The sequence below is a fragment of the Vanacampus margaritifer genome, chromosome 2 (genome assembly GCF_051991255.1).
Source record: "Vanacampus margaritifer isolate UIUO_Vmar chromosome 2, RoL_Vmar_1.0, whole genome shotgun sequence".
Lineage (NCBI taxonomy): Eukaryota > Metazoa > Chordata > Actinopteri > Syngnathiformes > Syngnathidae > Vanacampus > Vanacampus margaritifer.
The window spans coordinates 12,374,801-12,392,945 of record NC_135433.1 but is presented as its reverse complement, the minus strand read 5'-3'; the positions used below and the strand labels follow the sequence as shown (position 1 = coordinate 12,392,945).

The 18,145-nt window shown below is 39.7% G+C and overlaps 2 protein-coding genes and 1 long non-coding RNA gene across 4 annotated transcripts; 2 read left to right on the top strand and 1 right to left on the bottom strand.

Annotated features, from left to right (window-relative positions):
• The first annotated feature begins 1,054 nt into the window (after positions 1-1,054).
• Positions 1,055-10,339, top strand: LOC144043821 (GTPase KRas). Of its 2 annotated transcripts, none has more exons than XM_077557820.1 (5): positions 1,055-1,363; positions 1,547-1,659; positions 3,312-3,490; positions 9,141-9,300; positions 9,381-10,339. In XM_077557820.1, exons 2-5 carry the CDS (start codon positions 1,549-1,551, stop codon positions 9,492-9,494), a joined length of 564 nt encoding a protein of 187 aa, XP_077413946.1. In that variant the 5' UTR covers positions 1,055-1,363; positions 1,547-1,548; the 3' UTR covers positions 9,495-10,339. The 2 variants fall into 2 exon arrangements, with proteins under 2 accessions (XP_077413946.1, XP_077413945.1); XM_077557819.1 differs by having other exon boundaries at positions 1,056-1,363; positions 1,540-1,659.
• Positions 6,068-8,237, top strand: LOC144043823 (uncharacterized). Its single transcript, XR_013291168.1, has 2 exons — positions 6,068-7,870; positions 7,969-8,237. It is a non-coding gene; the product is annotated as an uncharacterized LOC144043823 (long non-coding RNA).
• A 1,078-nt stretch (positions 10,340-11,417) lies between the features above and the next one.
• Positions 11,418-17,715, bottom strand: cbx7a (chromobox homolog 7a). The gene is made up of 6 exons (XM_077559475.1): positions 17,388-17,715; positions 15,509-15,552; positions 15,313-15,378; positions 15,140-15,206; positions 12,974-13,247; positions 11,418-12,728 (listed from the first exon to the last, which is right to left on the bottom strand). Exons 1-6 carry the CDS (start codon positions 17,454-17,456, stop codon positions 12,286-12,288), a joined length of 963 nt encoding a protein of 320 aa, XP_077415601.1. The 5' UTR covers positions 17,457-17,715; the 3' UTR covers positions 11,418-12,285.
• Between the last annotated feature and the right edge of the window lie 430 nt (positions 17,716-18,145).

The following is an 18,145-nucleotide window of genomic DNA, read 5'->3' as shown; positions in this document are numbered from 1 at the left end:
GAGCAGATGCACGCAGTGGGGGAGAGCGGCAGCAACATGAACGTCACAATGCGGGATGGCCAACGAGCGTGTGTGAGTGCGTGTGCGTGTATTTGTGGTTGTTCTTCCCTATGATCGCGAGAGGGCAGTAGACGTCCAAAAACGTTATTTTCGATTTGAGTTTCGTATCAACTCCAAAACATTTGTGGTTATTTATTTATTTGTTTGTTTTTATTTTGTAAGGGGCGGGGGGTGGGGCGGTAACATTCAACAACAACAACAACAAAAAAGTTATGAGATGGCAACATTTCATATATACAGAATTACTTAGGTATAGAATATTTGTGTTTAAAAAAAGACTGGTAGAAGTAGAAGTCTACTGATTCAACTCTATGAGTTAAAAATGCAGACTTAACGTAGCTATTTAAGTACAAAAGTAATAAATAAATACATTTTAGAGTCAAATATATAAAATACCCATTTAGATAAGTAGAAACAACAGATAAAAACAAAACAAAAAAAACATTTATGCACACAAATATGTTGTATTAATATGCAATTCTGTGATAGTTGTCGGGAACACACATCAAACAATTATGACCTAAAAAGCCATGAGGAATATCTCCGCGCTTTATTTCTTTTTTTTAGTCTTTTCCCCCCTTTTTTTAACGTCGTTCTGCCATCTGTGGATGTTTAAAAAAAAATAAAAAATACTTAGCTTGTTTGGACACAGTATACTTAGTTATTTTCAAATGATGAGAGAATAGCCTAAGTAACAAGTCATAAAGTGAGTACTGAAGTAAAGTACATTTCAGTAGAGTAACGAAGTATTTATAGTTCGTCGCTTACCACCACTGTAGTACTGTACGCTGACAAATCTAAGTGCAGTAAATACAGTGACGGTCGCTGGATCTCCAGAGACCACGCCCAATTGTAGCCATTTCAATGCATGATTGGACATCATTTTGTAAATAGGCGGGACTAATATGAAAATCTCCAGTATGATTGGACAAAATTAACGTCTGTTGTAGAGTCCTCGCCCTATTGGTCGTTTAGCGTGAGGATTAACGCAATCAGTTTGACTTTTGCAATGATTCACAATGGAGGTTTAATGAAGGCTACATCTGATGTTGTGGTGGTCTGGTGTTTATTTACAACTTTAAAATTTCGATGTAGTTAACCATCAGTTAGTCGTCATAAATCTTGACGTTTTGACTTTAGCGTTGTAAACGGCTCGAGGACTTAAAGTATTTTGGTTTTGGAGTGCGGTTTGAGGAAGGAAATAGTCCTCAGGCTAACGCTATGTAGCAAGCTAGTGTCATACATTTACGCGTGAACTCCGGACCTGTGAACTCACACGTTGTTAACAAATCATATACAAAAGGTAAGCCTGGTTTCTTGCATAACACGGACTTTAGCGCAGCTACGGTAGTGACGTAAGTTAAGAGTCAACATGTATGGGTATGGGTGTTCAAGTTAAATCTGGGTCGCCATGTCACGGCGCTGTATCAGATATCATCAAATGTCTTCCAAGTGGTCGCTAATTTGCTTTCGCGTCAGTTTGCAGGCATGACCGAGTACAAGCTTGTGGTGGTCGGCGCAGGAGGCGTGGGGAAGAGCGCTCTCACCATCCAGCTCATCCAGAATCACTTTGTGGATGAATATGATCCAACCATCGAGGTGGGACTCACTACATGCACCTGTGACGTTCATATAAGGCTGCAATGTAAATGCACCTCACTCACTCTGACGTCTCTTTGCACGCCTGTAGGAGTGTGATTTAGTTCTATGTGTTCGGGCGTGCAACACAAATGCAGCAGTGTAAATGGAATATCCCCTTGAAGGATTATAATCAGTCGAATAAATTTAATTACTTTAAACCCGACAATGATCCCTTCACCTCTGATTTTCTACAACTTTTGAAGTGTGGTTGGAAATGGAAGGCAAATACCAGAACACAACTTATTTTTGTTCTGAGCCTCCTAATTAGAGTGATAGAGGCAAATTACGTCTCGACTTTAAACATCTCTAATCTTTGAAACTACACCATTTAAGAAGATGATGATTTGGTTTGTTTTAAAGCTCTGGTCCATAATACATGCATTGCTGATTGATGCGTTGTACTTTGTACATAACAACCCATTTTTAAGCATGTGTACGGACATTCTTGAAGTGTTCAAGCCATAAAAGGGCACCCATTGCCAAAAGTATTGATATGAAAAAAACAGTCGTATGTATTCCATTTATATACTTATATAGATTAATGCAATCAGTGCAGTCAATAATACAACTATTAACAAATGAGGTCTAAAAAGTCTACACATCCCTCTTCAAATGGCACTTGTTTTTTTTGTTACATACCAAAAGAAGACCAGGATTAATCATTTTAAGACTTTTCTCCCTTTTATTAGTTAACTTATATCCAATCCATTTGAAATATATTTGTATAGTTTGCTTTTAGACTAGAAATATGGCTGAAGCATGTAGGAGTTATTTTTATTTCTTGCCTATGTTCTGTGTGTGTATGCTTAATAATCTCCCCCTTTTATATCTCCCCTTTTATAGTCCATCATTGCCCATGCGTTTGATTAGTAACATTTAATATTTCAGTATGTCCATCCATTATCTAAAGACTGAACCTCTTATCCTGTGGAGTAGATCTTTAAACAGGTTAAGATAAGGTTCTTCTGCTGATTAGGAGGACAACAATGCATCATGTACTCATCTTTCACAGCACAAAAATACATGACTGAGTTTTCAGCAGTTATATATACCATATCCAAACTTTTTGAACTATGCATTCACGCTTTCACAACCCCCAAAGTGATTGTTCGGATTGGGCCATTCATTACACTTGACAAGATAGCGTCTGTTGCCATGACAAGACAAAGAGAGAAGCTGCTCATTTTAGTTGAGCATGAAGAGGAAGTAGGCAGTAGTATATTGTTTTTGATGTTGTTAAACTTGTTAACGTCCTTTTAAATTCTTCAACTATCAGTAATCTGGATCTCCAAGACCATGAAAGAGTCTTGCAGTTTGACAAACGGGCTCTGAAGCACTTTCCCAGGATATGTTAAGCATGATACATTTTACATCTGATTCTCTGAGACCACCAAAAGTTGAAATCAGCTCAACTGGTGACGTCACAAAGCAACCGGTATCAGTGTTTCACACAACACAGAGCGGTTATTTTGTGATATCAATAGCAAGAAGTGACGTTGGAGAATTGATGTATACCGTGGCCCACCTGGTACTCTCACACGGCACACTGAAATGGAAATGACTTGCGTGAGGTACGGAATCCCAACGGCTGGCGTCCTTGTGTGCTGCAGGACTCGTACAGGAAGCAGGTGGTGATCGACGGGGAGACGTGTCTGCTGGACATCCTGGACACTGCGGGTCAGGAGGAGTACAGCGCCATGAGGGACCAATACATGAGGACGGGGGAGGGCTTCCTCTGCGTCTACGCTATCAACAACATCAAGTCCTTCGAGGACGTGCACTTGTACAGGTACAAGACCCTTTTCAACATTCAGATTGTCTAAGTATGCTTGTCATAGTTTGAGGTACATTTAAGATAGGGGTGTCAAAATGTTTGAGTTAATTTAAAGTTCCTTTAAGGCCACTCATTTTTTGAACGCGCGATCAATGATTCCAGTCGCAATGCAGCAGACACTTCCACGTCAAAAGCAGTAATAAATGTAATAATAATGCATATATTTGTGGAGACTGGGCTCAAGTTGTATTTTACAATTAAAAAAATGTGCAGAATTTGTTAAACATTAGATAGCTCTTAATATGAAATGAAAAATGCACTGAGCTGTCACCAACGTCTTACACATGCAATTATGCCATCAAGTGGCAGAAAAATGACAACACAAATAAAAATTACACTCATTTTTTTTTACAGTACATCTTCTTTAATTTTAACTCCGTTTTATGAATTATTATGAAATTACTGTATCAGTGGCTAAAAGATGCAGCCATATTTCTATTAGTTTAAAATGTTTCCACTTTTATGTTAACAAGAGTATGAAAAGTAAAAAAAAAAAAAATTGTGCATTTTATTGTACATTCAGAACAGATCTAGAATTAAATGTGATTAATTAGATTAATTGTGAGTTAACTATTGAAGTCATACGATTAATTATGGGACTGCTGTGCTGTCCCATATTACTCTCCATCCTAGAAAATCCCCAGATTTTTGCGGCCTTTACCGTAGATCGCACCGGCACGAATGAGGTATCAAACGATGCGGCTTGATCTGACTCGGTGCGGCATTACTTTTCTAGGAATTCCGACTTACCATGGCGACGCAATTCCCCAAAAAGGAATGAAAGCTCTCCCCCCTGTGCGGGTTCAAAGACAGTGACTGAAATAGCCTTCTAACACACTCAGTGGAGCAATTAGGCTTTGAGTGGCGGGAACCAAAAAATCTATTTCTATTTCCCAAAGTTTCACTTCAACTCGTCACCATGGCCACAATCTTTGCTCACTAGACATCAAATTCTCACATTTTGTAGTGACAAGTCTCTTCTTTCAGACAAACTAACTTTTATTTGGCTAAGGTGTCATTTAGTACCTTTATTTTCAGAAGTCGGACTTATTCGCCTGTCTTTTACATGTTAATTTCAGGCGCCTTTCTCTTTTCATTTCTGATAAATCATAAGTTTTCAACCTGCTCTCATTTGGTCATTTTTCATCCGATTAAAAAAATGAGAACATGCTCGTGTTCCCCAAACCCTTGCCGTTCTAACGGGCCATTTGTGGAATCTGCATCTTGAACTGTTAAGCCGTGAGAGGCTTTTGTTCGAGGTGTGCGTCTGTCATTCATTTCAGTTGAATGTGTGTGCGTGACGTCAGTATGTTAAAGTTCCAATGTGTGTGCGTGAATGCGCATGTTTCTTAAAGGGACAGTAAGATACTTTTAGTTTATGTTGTTATGGTTAACTTCCACATTTATTGACCGATTCCAGTCCTTTGAATTTTAAACTGTTCAGCTCATTTACATTTTTTTAAATACATTTTCAAAAAAAACACATTATTATTATTATTTTTAATTTAATTTTTTTTTATTAACTCTTTGACTGCCAAAAACGTTAAATAACGTTTAGTAAAATCCTATGGAGGAGTGCCAAAGACGTTAAAAGACGTTTTTTTTCAAAACAGAGGTGTTCCTAAGCATTTTCTATTGTTGATTACTGAAAAACAGAATAAGGAAGAAACAAACATTTTTTTCTGATGAAAGATGAGAGTCCAATCTTTCATTTGGTAGTATGTGTGTTTCCATAGTCCAAACACATCATTTTCTGTGGACCTTGAAAGATCAGTCAAAAATGCTTAAATCGGCTGGCACCCACGGCATCCCTTTTCTGAAAACGTCTGGCAGTCAAAGAGTTAAATGGAATGGACTGCTATTTAAATACTGCTTTTTTACAAGTGCTACTACTATACTACTACTACTATGTCTACAAGTACTACATGCGTTTTTCCACCTTGCAAGAGTCAGCAGTCCCATTCAAAATTTCCGCGGGAATTTTTCTAGTTACAATTCAAAATTCTAATCGCCTGACACCCCTAATTTATGCTTTAAGATTTGGTTATGGGCAATTGTAATTTGAAATGTTTATATTTATGTGTTTGTTTTGGTGGGGGCGGGAGTAGACCTCTTCAAATTTGACCTTTTTTATCAAACATATGCAAACTGATCTTATTCCCATTCTTCAAGGTCTAAAATAACTACATATCACCAGTTATTTTGATCTTGGACCTTGGCTATGCCTGCCTCAAGAGCCATGTAGTTTTACTGTTGACGTTTTTCAAAAACACTGCAAAATTTGGGATAATATGTCCTAGTTTTCATTGTAGCTTCCCAGAGGTTGGTGCTATGGCATTGGAAGTGGTACCAAATGAAAGCTAATAAAATGTTCTTACATATGGTGGTAAACACATGAACACCTGTGTACATTGTAATTAATTTGAATGCACAAACATACATATTTTTTATGCTTGGAAAGGATGACATCATGTAATTTAAAAATGTTACTCTTAATGCACATACAGAACAGGCCAAAAGTTTGGACACACCTTCTCATACAATGTATTTTCTTTATTTACCTGACTATTTACATTGTAGATTCTCACTGAAGACATCATAACTAAGAAAGAACACATGTGGAGTTATGTATTGGTACTTAAAAAAATTAAGAATAATTAAAAAAAAAAAAAAGGTGAAATAATTGAAAACATGTTTTATATTGTAGTTTCTTTAAAATAGTCACTCTTTGCTCTGATTATTTTTTTGCACCCTCTTAGTATTGGAAATGGTTTTCCAACCGTATTGAAGGAGGTGAGAATGTGCAAAGTAGTCATCAGAGCAAAATCTGGCTATGTTGAAGAAACTAGAATATAAAACTTGTTTTCAATTGTTCACCTTTTTTTGTCAAGTACATAACTCCACGTGTTCATTGTTAGTTTTGATGCCTTCAGTGAGAATCTATAACTTAAATAGTCATGAGAATAAAGTAAACACATTGAATGAGATGTGTGTGTGTCCAAACTTTTGGCCTGTACTACTACTACTAATAATAATGATGCATCGGATTTATATAGAGGTTTTCTATCTAATCAGATACAGACGCTCCCCAACTTACGAACGAGTTACGTTCCGAGCGATCGTTCGTAAGGTGAATTTGTTCGTAAGTTGCTTCAGTGCTATATTTTGTATTATAATTGATGTTTAAAGAGAATACGTACAGTACTGTACTACGTATGTTAGAGCGAGAGACACACACAGTATGTACATGTACGTAATAAGATAAATAAAATGAAGTTTAACTTATTTTGGAAGATGTACTCGATGCTTAAGGAGATGATGGAGGAGGAGGAAGAGGAGGATTTTATATCATGAGAGGTTCTTCGTCGTCGCTGGAATGGGCTTCAAAAGTTACTTCCTCCTCCGTAACTTCAATGTAGGAAGAAGTTGAGGGTCGCGGAGAAGAAGATGAGGGTTGATGAGTATCTTCCTTGGAGGATTTACTAGAAACTGGCCGAAAGAAGCGATCTAACTACGATTGCACAGTTTTCTTCTTTTTTCATCATAAATGATGCGGTAGCACTGTATGGCATCATTCAATTGATTTGCAACCTTTGTGCAACGTTCAATATTTGGGTCTTGCCGCTCGAAGAGTGCGATGGCTTTATCTATGAGCGACAGGCGTTTCTTCTTCTTCCTCCTCCTCGACACGTTGCTGAGCCTCCAATGCTGGGTGAGCTCTCACAGCGCCAAGCGTCGGTATTAGCGGCGGAAAGAAGCACTACAGTACTCGGAAAAAGGTGCGCAATACAAAATCTAACTTACAGCATCTCTTTCCGAACATTTTTTGACATGCGGGCAGACATGTTCGTATGTACCGTTGTTCGTAACTCGAATGTTCGTAAGTAGGGGAGCGTCTGTACTCAAAGACGCTCCACAGGGGTTGCATTATTCATTCACACTGTGGTGGCGGTAAGCTACTTAAGTAGCCACAGCTGCCATGGAGCAGGCTGCTAACGTGCGCCTCCGACCACCACCAAACATTCGCACCTTCCATACACCAGTGTGAGTAGCACTGGAGGCAATGTGTGTGAAGGGCCTTGACACATGACTTGGGGAGAGCGGGGGGTCAAACAGCCGACCTTCTGGTTACTGAACGACCATCTCTACACCCTGAGCCACGGCCGCCACATATCACATATTATCACTAATTATGTTTCATCTTTTCATTTCAGATGGTCAGTTAAAATTGATCTGTTAAGCCCACCAAATGATTCCCGAGCGCGGCTCCTGTTGCTGCTCACCGCTCCCTTACGGGATGGGTCAAATGCGGAGAAAGAATTTCGCCCCACTTAGGTGGGTGTGACAATCAGTGGGACTTAAACTTTAGCCCCTGATGCTGCAGCAAGGTTGCCCAATGAGATGCACGTCACTGAATGACCTCGTGGCAGTAGTTGCCACCTTTCTTTTCTTCTCAGCTGGTTCGTCCCGTTCACTCGTATCGCTGACCACTTTCCCGCTGCGGAGTTGTCTTCCAGAGGCCATGATGTCAGCAGTTGACAAATCTTAACAGATCAAGCTTAACTGATCGTCCGAAGTGAAGAGATAAAACATCATTAGTCATATATGTGCATTAAGGGTAAACATTTTTAGATAAAGTTTTATGTATCATATGATGTCATCCAAATATGTATGTTTGTGCATTAAACTTAGTTACAATGTACATAGGTGTTCATGAGTTTACTACCATATACAAGAAAATGTTATTAGCTTTCTTTTGGTACCACTTGCAATGCCTCTGGGAAGCTACAATGAAAATTAGGACATATTATCCGAATTTTGCAGCGTTTCTTAAAAACATCAGCCGTAAAACGAAATGGCTCTTGAGGTCCAAGATCAAAACAACTGGTGTATTTACTTATTTTAGACCTTGGAGAATAGGAATAATATCAGTTTGTATAGGTTTAATGAAAAATGTCCAATTTGAAGAGGTCTAGGGCGTGAGGTTTCATATTGGCTCTTTGTGGGCGGTGGTGTTGCTCTGTACTGTTGTTTCTCTTCAAAATAAAAGCAGTAAAACATCCTATGACGTCTCCATGCACGTGCAACGCGACGTCAGCTACATCATGTATGCAAATGTGTTAAAGGAGCGACGAGTCTTTGAAAGTTCCTTGACAGATTTGCTCAGAAGTGTCTTTGAACTAGTGTTTGATGTTATGGTTGTGTGTTTTGTTTTTTTTGGACCTTAGTTCGAAACTAAAGGCACCAAAATAGAACAAAACCTTCACACTTTTGTATCGTTGCAGTCTTGTGATCGTTGAAATGAAACTAATAGAAAGTGTCTGAACTGACATGGACGGGTTTCCATTTAATCTCACTTTTTGGGTTATATTTGTACTTGTGATGCCTTTTTACTTCATTATTCAACATCCTGGGAAATCGTACAAAAGGATGTGACGGCCGCGCGTGCTGTTGTTTGTGTGCCACAATGTCGGTCATCTGACCACACATATGCCATAGAAGTGATTCATATCTCTGAATTTGAGATAATAAATTGTTATCCAAAATACAAAAAAAAAAAAAAATGGATGAACAATTGTGAATGGAAATGGTGTCGTCCCTCCAGAGAGCAGATCAACAGGGTGAAGGACAGCGACAGCGTTCCCATGGTGCTGGTGGGCAACAAGAGTGACTTGAGCTCACGCTCGGTGGAGACGCGACAGGCGCAGGAACTGGCCCGGAGCTACGGCGTGCCCTTTGTCGAGACCTCGGCCAAAACCAGACAGGTGCGCGGCCGTGATGGCGGTACGTTTTTTGCACACGTCTACATCAACGTGAGCCCGTTTTGCGTTTGTGTTCCCGGTAGGGCGTGGAGGAAGCCTTCTATTCACTGGTGAGGGAGATCAGAAGATACAAGGAGACCAACCGCAGCAACAAGAAGAGCAAGAAGAGCACTCAGAGACGTTGCGTGATATTATAGCGATTGGCACATGCCTCCTGTACAGCACTTGACACACACACACACACACACACACGTTAACGATCCCCTTTGTCTCTCCAACATGTTTGTCCATTTAATGCTGTGAATGTCCACACCAAACCGTATTGTTAGCTAGATTTTTAACAGCAGCATTCAATTGTTTTTGTTTTGTTTTCAGAAAATAAAAACTTTTCTCCAGTTTACTTGTTGCTAACATGTGCGCTACAGTGGTGTGTCGCTGCATTTTGCACTGATGACTCATTTGGGCCAAATGGCAATAGGCGAAAAGCCTTGTTGGCTGCTGACATTTCCGTGATTTTTTTTTCACACAAATACATCAAACTTTTTACTATTGACTCTCTTGTACCATTTGTTGAAATTGTTTCCTACGGCCCTGATTGATTGGTTATGGTTACCTTTTTACCTTCTGTAGTAAAAAAGCATAACACACTTGAGTCATCTCGCAGGCAGTCTAGTCTCCTGAATACTCACTGACCCGTCAGAGTCGTCACTGGTGGTTTCTAGTATGTGCAACACGTGTAGCTGCACTCGGTGGTATTTGCGAAGGAAACCAAAATGCTACGTGAAATCATTTTCAATTTGGCATCGTGGCATGTAAATAGATCATTCATTGGTGTTTGGATCGGGAATTGGCCACCCTCTAGAAGCGATGTGGAGGGCACAAAAGGGGTTCTCAGTCAGGGCGCCATTCAAGCTACAACAAACTGCACGAATGAGAAGTGCAGCTGCTTTAAATTTTGAATTTTGTGAATGAGCTCATTGAGTAGAACAAAAGAGTCGGAGAACAAAAACATTCAAATAAATGCTTGTCAGTGTCGACCATCCTCCATGACTGATTTTTTCTGCTGCTTTAGTATAGTATAATTGACTTTTATCAAACACACTGAGCTCTTAATTAACAGGCCAGCGGCACAGTCGATACAATGCATTTTTAAGAACAACGCGCCCTCTAGTGGGGATGTAAAAATCTACAAGCGAAACCTGAAATGTTGAAGCTACACTTCGTTTGTCTTCTGAGGTTCCCATTACTTCGTCTCCTTCTTTTCCTGATTGACTCACATTAAATTATGTAGGCCTATTTTGTTCAGTTCAAGATTTTTACCGGGTATTCTTGAATAAATATTAATGGCTATAAAATGACCATTGGTGGTAAATGCAGTTGCTGCTGCTCTTGGTTACTTGTAAAATAAATAAAGTCGTTGTTTAATGAGAAAAATACATACTGTATGTAAAATTGCATATTTTACAATTACTTTAATTTTCTTGTTTATAATAACTCAGCCAATTAGTAGATACGAATTGACCAATTTCACATAGGGGCAATTGGCTAAAATAATGCAACACGTACTACAGGACTTAATATTTTAAAGTCTATGGTCAGCCAGATGAAAAAATGCAGTGGACTGTATGTGGCCCGTGGACTGTACTTTACCCACTACTGCTATCGACAATCATTAATGCTCACATTTACACCTATGGATATTTTAGTCTTCAATTAAAGTGGGAGTTGGACATTTTAAAAAGACAGAAATTATGTGTTGCAATTGTAGAACATGATTAAAATGATCTGTGAAAAATCAGCCTTACACTGACGTTACTTCCAAAAAAAGCACCATTTAATACTATAAGTCTAAATGTTTTTGCATGACAAATTCTTGACACCTTTATAGTCGCGCCAGCTGTCTCTGATTGGTTGCTTTTCCTCAGGCATTGTGGTCTCTTAATCAATTTAAGGATACAATAATTTTTCGCTTGAATTGGGTAGCCTAAAAAACACAACCAGAGGCATAAATGCTTATCTACCACGCTGCCCTATTTTAACATACCTATGTCTATAATGACCACCAAAGTAATTATTATACCAGCTGAGCGATAAATAAATACATGCATTCTGAAAGGTAATAATTTCAGTTCATGTTTATTGGAAAGTCAGTTGAAATAAAAATGTTTTTTCTTCCGAGAAACGACAAAATTCAGACACAGTAGGTTCGCTTAGCTTATACACACGACATGCAATAAATAACAAAGGCTCTCTACTGTCTGATCTAATGCACATCTGCTTAGTGTACATTATTGTTCAAAGCAAAACAGCAGCAGTGTAAAATGATACAGCTTCCTTTGAGAAAAGCACAAAGGCGAGTAGTGTAAAGAGTGAACTATCAACTGGTAATACAAAAATAGAACCAAGTAGCATTTATAGTACTTAAAACGGACAAACAGACAGCAAACACAACAGCGCTTCTTTTTTTGTGCATCCCTCTTCCTTCATATGAGCAGCACTCATTCCTTCTCTCTTGTTTTATTTCTGTGGAGACAGAAATAAACTCGGATCCAGGTGGCAATGTCTTTGCTAAACATATTTGTAAGAAAGGCTAATGAAATGAGACATCTATAAGAACATAGAGTATTTGAGCGTTGAGTCTTTCAGACACTTTTAGTAACAAGTAAGTGCATGGAAGAAGTGAGTTTGTTGACCTGTATCTCGCTACCAGACTCTCCGGAATTCCTACCAAAAATAATAATAATAATAATAAACATCAATAGTAAAAATCAAAAGTAGCTGCATGGAAGAAATTAGTTGTTTGACCGCTGTCTCTCTCAAATTCCTAATAAAAGATCCTCAATAAAAAAAAATCACCACTCATTTCTCAATTCAAAGGCTATAATGTCTTCTCAGCAGGAATTTATCTTTGTAAACATGTTACATACACGACTATTTACAAAATGAGTGGCGAGTTTGATTACTGTTTTTGAATGGATGTGCCTTCACCTAGCATTCCTTAAAGAAGCCCTCCGCCTCGGTCGCCTCTTTAAAAGTCACCGTCAGCGAATTAATGGTCACTTCGGTCGTGATCACCTTCCCAGGATGCTCTGATTGAGCGGCTGTCGTCGTCGTGGTAACGTTCTGATTGTGGACTCCGCCCGCTACCACTGAGGTCAGCTCGTTTTTCAGGCACACGTCGGGACTCTCTGACCCTGACCGCGCCTCTTCCTCCTCCTCCTCTTCTGTGTCACCGTCTGACCTGCCGCGTGCGGTAACCGCATCGACCGCTTCGTCGTCGAGTACCGAGTTACTGTCCTTTGATTGGTTGCACGCAATTGTTCCCGCGCCGCCATCATGCAGGTCCGGCCACGTTTTGGTGCCGTTCTCCTCCACGTCCATCTCGAGGTCTTGTCGCTCCAGTACGGGCGGCGAGCTGCACTCAGAATGACCTTGAAGGCATAAAGTTCACTTTCAGTCAAATAGACCATATACAAAACATAATTAGCTCTCCTAGCATTATCATAACGCCATCATCATGACCAACATTAAAAAACAAATATGAAATGTAAATGTATTGAAAAGTTAAATATAACTGAACTATATTCAGGCAGTAATTCATTTGCGTACCACAAGAGGGAGCCCACATGCCACTATAAATGACTGTTGTAGGCCACTGACAAACAGACCAACCAACCATATAAACTGTCTGCCCGTCTCTCTTCTGTTTCGGACCCTTGCTTCTCTTCTTCACTGGTGTCCTCCCAGCCCTCCACCTTCTTCTCGCAGGGCCTGACGGTTCTGTTGGACGCCAGCTGCTTGCTCCTCCTCCTCGCCGAGCGACAGTATGCGCCTCTCCGCTCCACATGGTCCACATCCGTGCTCATGGCGCGGGTGAGCGAGAGGCGAAGCCGGGGCGGAGGTTTGTCCGGGGCCTTGTGGGCGCTCCGGAGGTCCATGGCGAAGATGTTCTGGAAGGGCACACACGAGGAGATAAGGAGATTGTAGCACACTAGGTAGAGACACAGCTTCTTCTTTTTTTCTTTTTTACATAATTAGTGCACAATCTACAAATATGCATTCCCAACATTGCAAAAAATCTGAGATTTAACCCTTGGGGGCGGGTAAAACTTTTTAACCCCATATGCGGTATTTTGTCCCAAATTTGGACACTCTTTGTAAGTGTGATAATTAAGTCATTTCTGAATATTTTCTTTTACTTTCAACCAATCAAAATGTTCAGTGGCATCAGACCTATCCATACATATGTAGTTTTTTATGCACTCTATGGACAATAAAAATGCGGAGAATGAATTTTGCCCCACAATCAGTGGTGGTACTTTAACTTTAAAAGCAATAGTGTGCAATCAGCAAAACTAACTATAATGTATATAGAACACATTTTGTCCAGAATTGTCACTTTGACCATGCACGCGCACACACACGTCACACACATACACGTGTGTGCGTGAGTGTTACTGCATCCACACACACATTCACACACACACAGACCTGTCCTATCAATCCCGACCATGCCGGCTTGTTTTGGTGCAACTATGGTCACATGGCAAATATATATGTCAGCTGAAGCAAAAATTATATAGCTCTGTAGCGCCACCTGGTAGATTTTTAACTCATTCACTGCCGTTGACGGCTATAGACGTCAAAAATTTATTTGAACTATTTCTATTAGTTTAACATTTTTTTCCACTATTGTTAACAAGAGCATGGAAATCTAGAATTTGTTTTATTGTACATTTAGAACAGATATAAAATTTGTGATTAATAGTGAGTTAACTAGTGAAGTCATTTGATTAATTTCTATTAAAAAAATGTAATCGCCTGACATCCCTAATTTTTAATAATCTTTTCTTTTTTTTCTTTCTTTTTTTTGTATCGTGTCAGGTGATTTAAATTTTTGATGGTAATTAACTGCATGACTTCAATGGTTAACTCACGATTAATCACAAATTTTATATCTGTTGTAAATGTACAATAAAAACAAATTCTAGGTTTTCATACTCTTGTTAACAAAAGTGGAAAAAATGTTAAACTAATAGAAATAGTTCAAATGAATTTTTGACGTCTATAGCCGTCAATGGCAGTGAAGACTCTCAACTCACATTTTTTATTTTCCACCTTTAGTTGAGGCCCCACTGAAGGGATAAATTGTGTAATGATGGGAAATATATAAATATATATATATATATATATATATATATATATAACATATAAATATAACTCATCAGATGTACATTGCATCCAAAAACATGCAAAATTATGATTTATAATGGGAGTCAATGGGTCCAAATTTTATACAATTACCCCTTTCACATTATAAAAGTTTGGCTTTGACATAAAATAACGACAATAGTAATTAAAAAATGATGGTTGGAGGCTGAGCCATTTTGAACTTCAACATGTTTGGACAATCTGGGTGAAATTTCAGCTCACTAAGTGAATTAAAAAAAAAAAGCTTTATCTGTGATATGTCCACATTTTATATATATAAGTGATGATGGGCAAGCTGTGTCCCAAAATTTCCAGGACGGGGGTCACAATAGATACATTTCAAGCCCAAACTAAATGTGGGCCAGATGATCACCCAGCAACAAATCCTGCTGTGTTCAGTGCGTAAGAAGAGGAAACAATTTTGTGGCAGGACAACTAGTTTGAAACTAGTTACGAAAGTGTGTTTAGACTCCAGAAGGATTACTTCGAAAGGTCAAACTTGGAGATTGGATTCAAAATAGTGACCCCAGTTCTGCAACTTTTCTGACACAAATTCAACCCTAGATGTAAATGTAAGCCAGCCCAGCCATGACTTGAAATCACATAAGAAAATATGCAAATCTTAGTTTACCCGCAGGACGAGGCTTCTGGGTCTGAGACCTTTCTTGCGATAGGCCAGAGCTCTGATCTTCTGCTGACTGAACGTCACCAAAGAAAAAAAAGACAAAGAGATGAGCAAAAGAACAACAATAAATAAATAAATAAATAAATCCTGCAGCCTTTGACAAAGTGGACTTTACTCACTTCTCCTCGTAGGCCAGGACCAGGCGAGGGTCCAAAATGTTGTCCTCGGGCTCCCAAGTGCTGTACCTGCCAACGCCCACACAAGCACACATTAACATTCGTCATCTTCCTATGGAAGCGGGTCAGTCAGCGAGCTGGATGTGAGCGTATAGTAAAAGGGATGATGTCATTGGGTGATGACTCAGTGATTACTCACTTTGGGGACCATCCCTGCCACTTTAGCAGGTACTCCACATTACCCTGCACACAGAGAGGGAGAATGGAATATAGAGGAGATGCCACACAAAGTTGAACACAGAAAAACGCGCTTTCTTGGAGGGTGGGAGGAGGGGGGGGGTCCTGTCATCTCCACTGCATACTGAATTGTCAGCCGTTGACATAATCATATTTGGAAAATTCCAACAAGGGAAAGAATTTTGAACATTTCATTTCTCAGTGTCTTTTTTTATTTATTTAGCTTGTCTCCTTGTTATGATGTAACAGCGTGTTTTTGTTCATTTAGAAGCGTGGTTGCTAATTTAAAGGGATATTTGACTCATTGATCCATTTTCAACAGTAAGAAGATAATATTTTGTCTATAATTAATGTGATAACTTCATTATTTTTCATGAACAGTTAATACCTTTAAGAACTAATCTTGCCACTTGCTGTCGACTGAAGACAACATCACCTGTGCTGAGGAGATGAGTAACGACCAATCACGGCTCACTTGTTTTCTGGGTTTGGTCAGCAAACTGAGCCACGGTTGGTCGTTACCTATTTCCTCAGTATAGGTGATGTCATCTTCAGTCAACAGCAAGTGGAAAAATAGGTTTTAAATTTATTAATTGTACATTTAAAAAATGAAGTTATCAATATAATTCTAGACAAAAAAATAAACTTTTTACTGCTGAAAATCACTCTATGAGTCAAGTATCCCTTTAAGAGCGAGTGTGGAGTGCTGCCTTGAGATACGAATGACCCAACGTACAGATTTTTCAAGGCCAATATTGACAATCAGTGTTGAAGTTTATTTTACTTAGTGTTCAACCAACTCCGCAGAGAGTTAATGACAGTAAGTCAAAATTAATATAAAGGCAATTAAAGCTCGTTTGTGTAGTGGGGGTTCTTGCAATTAATTAAAAAATAAAAAAAGCCCCTTCATCCTGAAGTCAGCTTTCAAATATGAGGCTGACATGCATGGCCACCACTACATCACCTTGATCTACATGAAGGTACAAGTATACGTACAAATCATTATCTTTGAGGGTATATAATTCCTTAAACCCTTAAAAGTACAGCGTGTACTTTATTGCGTGTGATGATGTCTGCCACTTTAAATAAAGTGTGTGTATGCGGGGAGGCGGGGGTATTATTCTCCTTGTCAAATGGCGTTCTTCTGAGGAATGACGTCAGTGAGCGGCCTCTTTCGGTCTCGCGCTCTCTCTCTTTTCAGAGTCGCGCGTGACGTGACGGTGCACGGTCACACGAGCGACTCTTCCAGAACCCTACACCGTACGTCCGGGGCTCCAATAGGTGGGGCTTCGGGAACATGTAAACAACGTGCTGTTGCGCAACCTTGACGTCACTAGTGCTGAACAATTGGAGCCTCGCTGCGTACTACGATAACCACACAACTTTATGTAAACAAGAAGTTAGCTACGTATTTTTTTTTCAAGTAAATGCGTATTAATTAAAACGCGCTGCTTGGGAGCAACACAAAAACAACGTGCCTGCGTTTGGTCAGCCACCTTGCACACTAGTGCACGTACACGCCCCCTTCTCGCTGTGTAATACATCTGCGTGGGCTCCTGCACAAACATGCTGCAGCATCTCTGCACGGCACAGCAGCAAGACAACACTCTACTTCCAGAAATAGAAAAAAAAGAGCGCGTATGTTCTCTACAAATGAAATGAAACTGTATGTATGTCCTTCACAAGAAACGAAAATAAGAGTTTGAACGTGTCTTGGAGTGAATGGAAAGTGCGTGGCCTAGTTTCGCGTGAACGGGCGCACCAGGCTCCTCTGTGGCGAAAAGCACACGGAAAATAAGTTATGTAAGTTGAGTGGAGTAGATTAAAGTGTCGGAGCTCACCTTTCGGACTCTTTTCTTCGTGATGGACTCCACTGCAAACACTTGGTCTCCAATGGATGACAGCTCCATCCCCGCTCCAAACAAGCAGCCTCCGTTTAGGCGAAATTAGGAGAAGGAGCAAAAAGAAACACCTTCAAAAGGAGAAAAATGTTCGTTTCGGGCCACTGAAACGCCTCCGATGCGTCTCGATGTTCGGGTCGCGTCACGCAAAGTGTTCTCGTGGCTCACTTTTTTAAATCTGCGACACATCAACACGGGACTACGCGTTGCTTTAAGTCTCTCGCGCGCTCCCGACGCCATTACGTAGGGCCGAGCCCCCAAGTACGTGGCCGCGCACGCACGCAAATTAGAGAGAGAGAGATGAGAGAGATGGACAAGGTCACTGTGCAAAGTAAGGAGTTGGAATTTAACCATTGCATAAATAAGGAGTAAGTTATAGAAAATACTGTTTTACTATAAAAATGTTTTATACTATACACTACTACTATTCTCTCTCTCTCTCTCTCTCTCTCTCTCTCTCTCTCTCTCCATATACCGTGTATATATATTAGGGGTGTTAGAAAAATCGATTCGGCAATATATCGCGATATTGCAGCGCGTAATTCTCGAATCGATCCGATATGCAGCCAAATCGATTTTTAAACATAAATTTTTTTATGGGAATATTCAACAAAACGTCTTACTTAGGGTTAGGATTCACACATTAATCATGGAAGAATGTTATATTAATGGAACATTTAGCCTTAATATTTTATTTC

Coding starts and splice junctions, on each gene's coding strand:
- cbx7a (XM_077559475.1), bottom strand. CDS start 17,456: ATGGAGCTGTCATCCATTGGAGACCAAGTGTTTGCAGTGGAGTCCATC. Junction 13,248..15,139: donor CCAGAAGCCTCGTCCTGCGG/GTAAACTAAGAT, acceptor GTGCCCTTCCAG/AACATCTTCGCCATGGACCT. Junction 12,729..12,973: donor ACGGGCAGACAGTTTATATG/GTTGGTTGGTCT, acceptor TATGCCTTCAAG/GTCATTCTGAGTGCAGCTCG.
- LOC144043821 (XM_077557820.1), top strand. CDS start 1,549: ATGACCGAGTACAAGCTTGTGGTGGTCGGCGCAGGAGGCGTGGGGAAG. Junction 3,491..9,140: donor GAGGACGTGCACTTGTACAG/GTACAAGACCCT, acceptor TCGTCCCTCCAG/AGAGCAGATCAACAGGGTGA. Junction 9,301..9,380: donor CCTCGGCCAAAACCAGACAG/GTGCGCGGCCGT, acceptor TGTTCCCGGTAG/GGCGTGGAGGAAGCCTTCTA.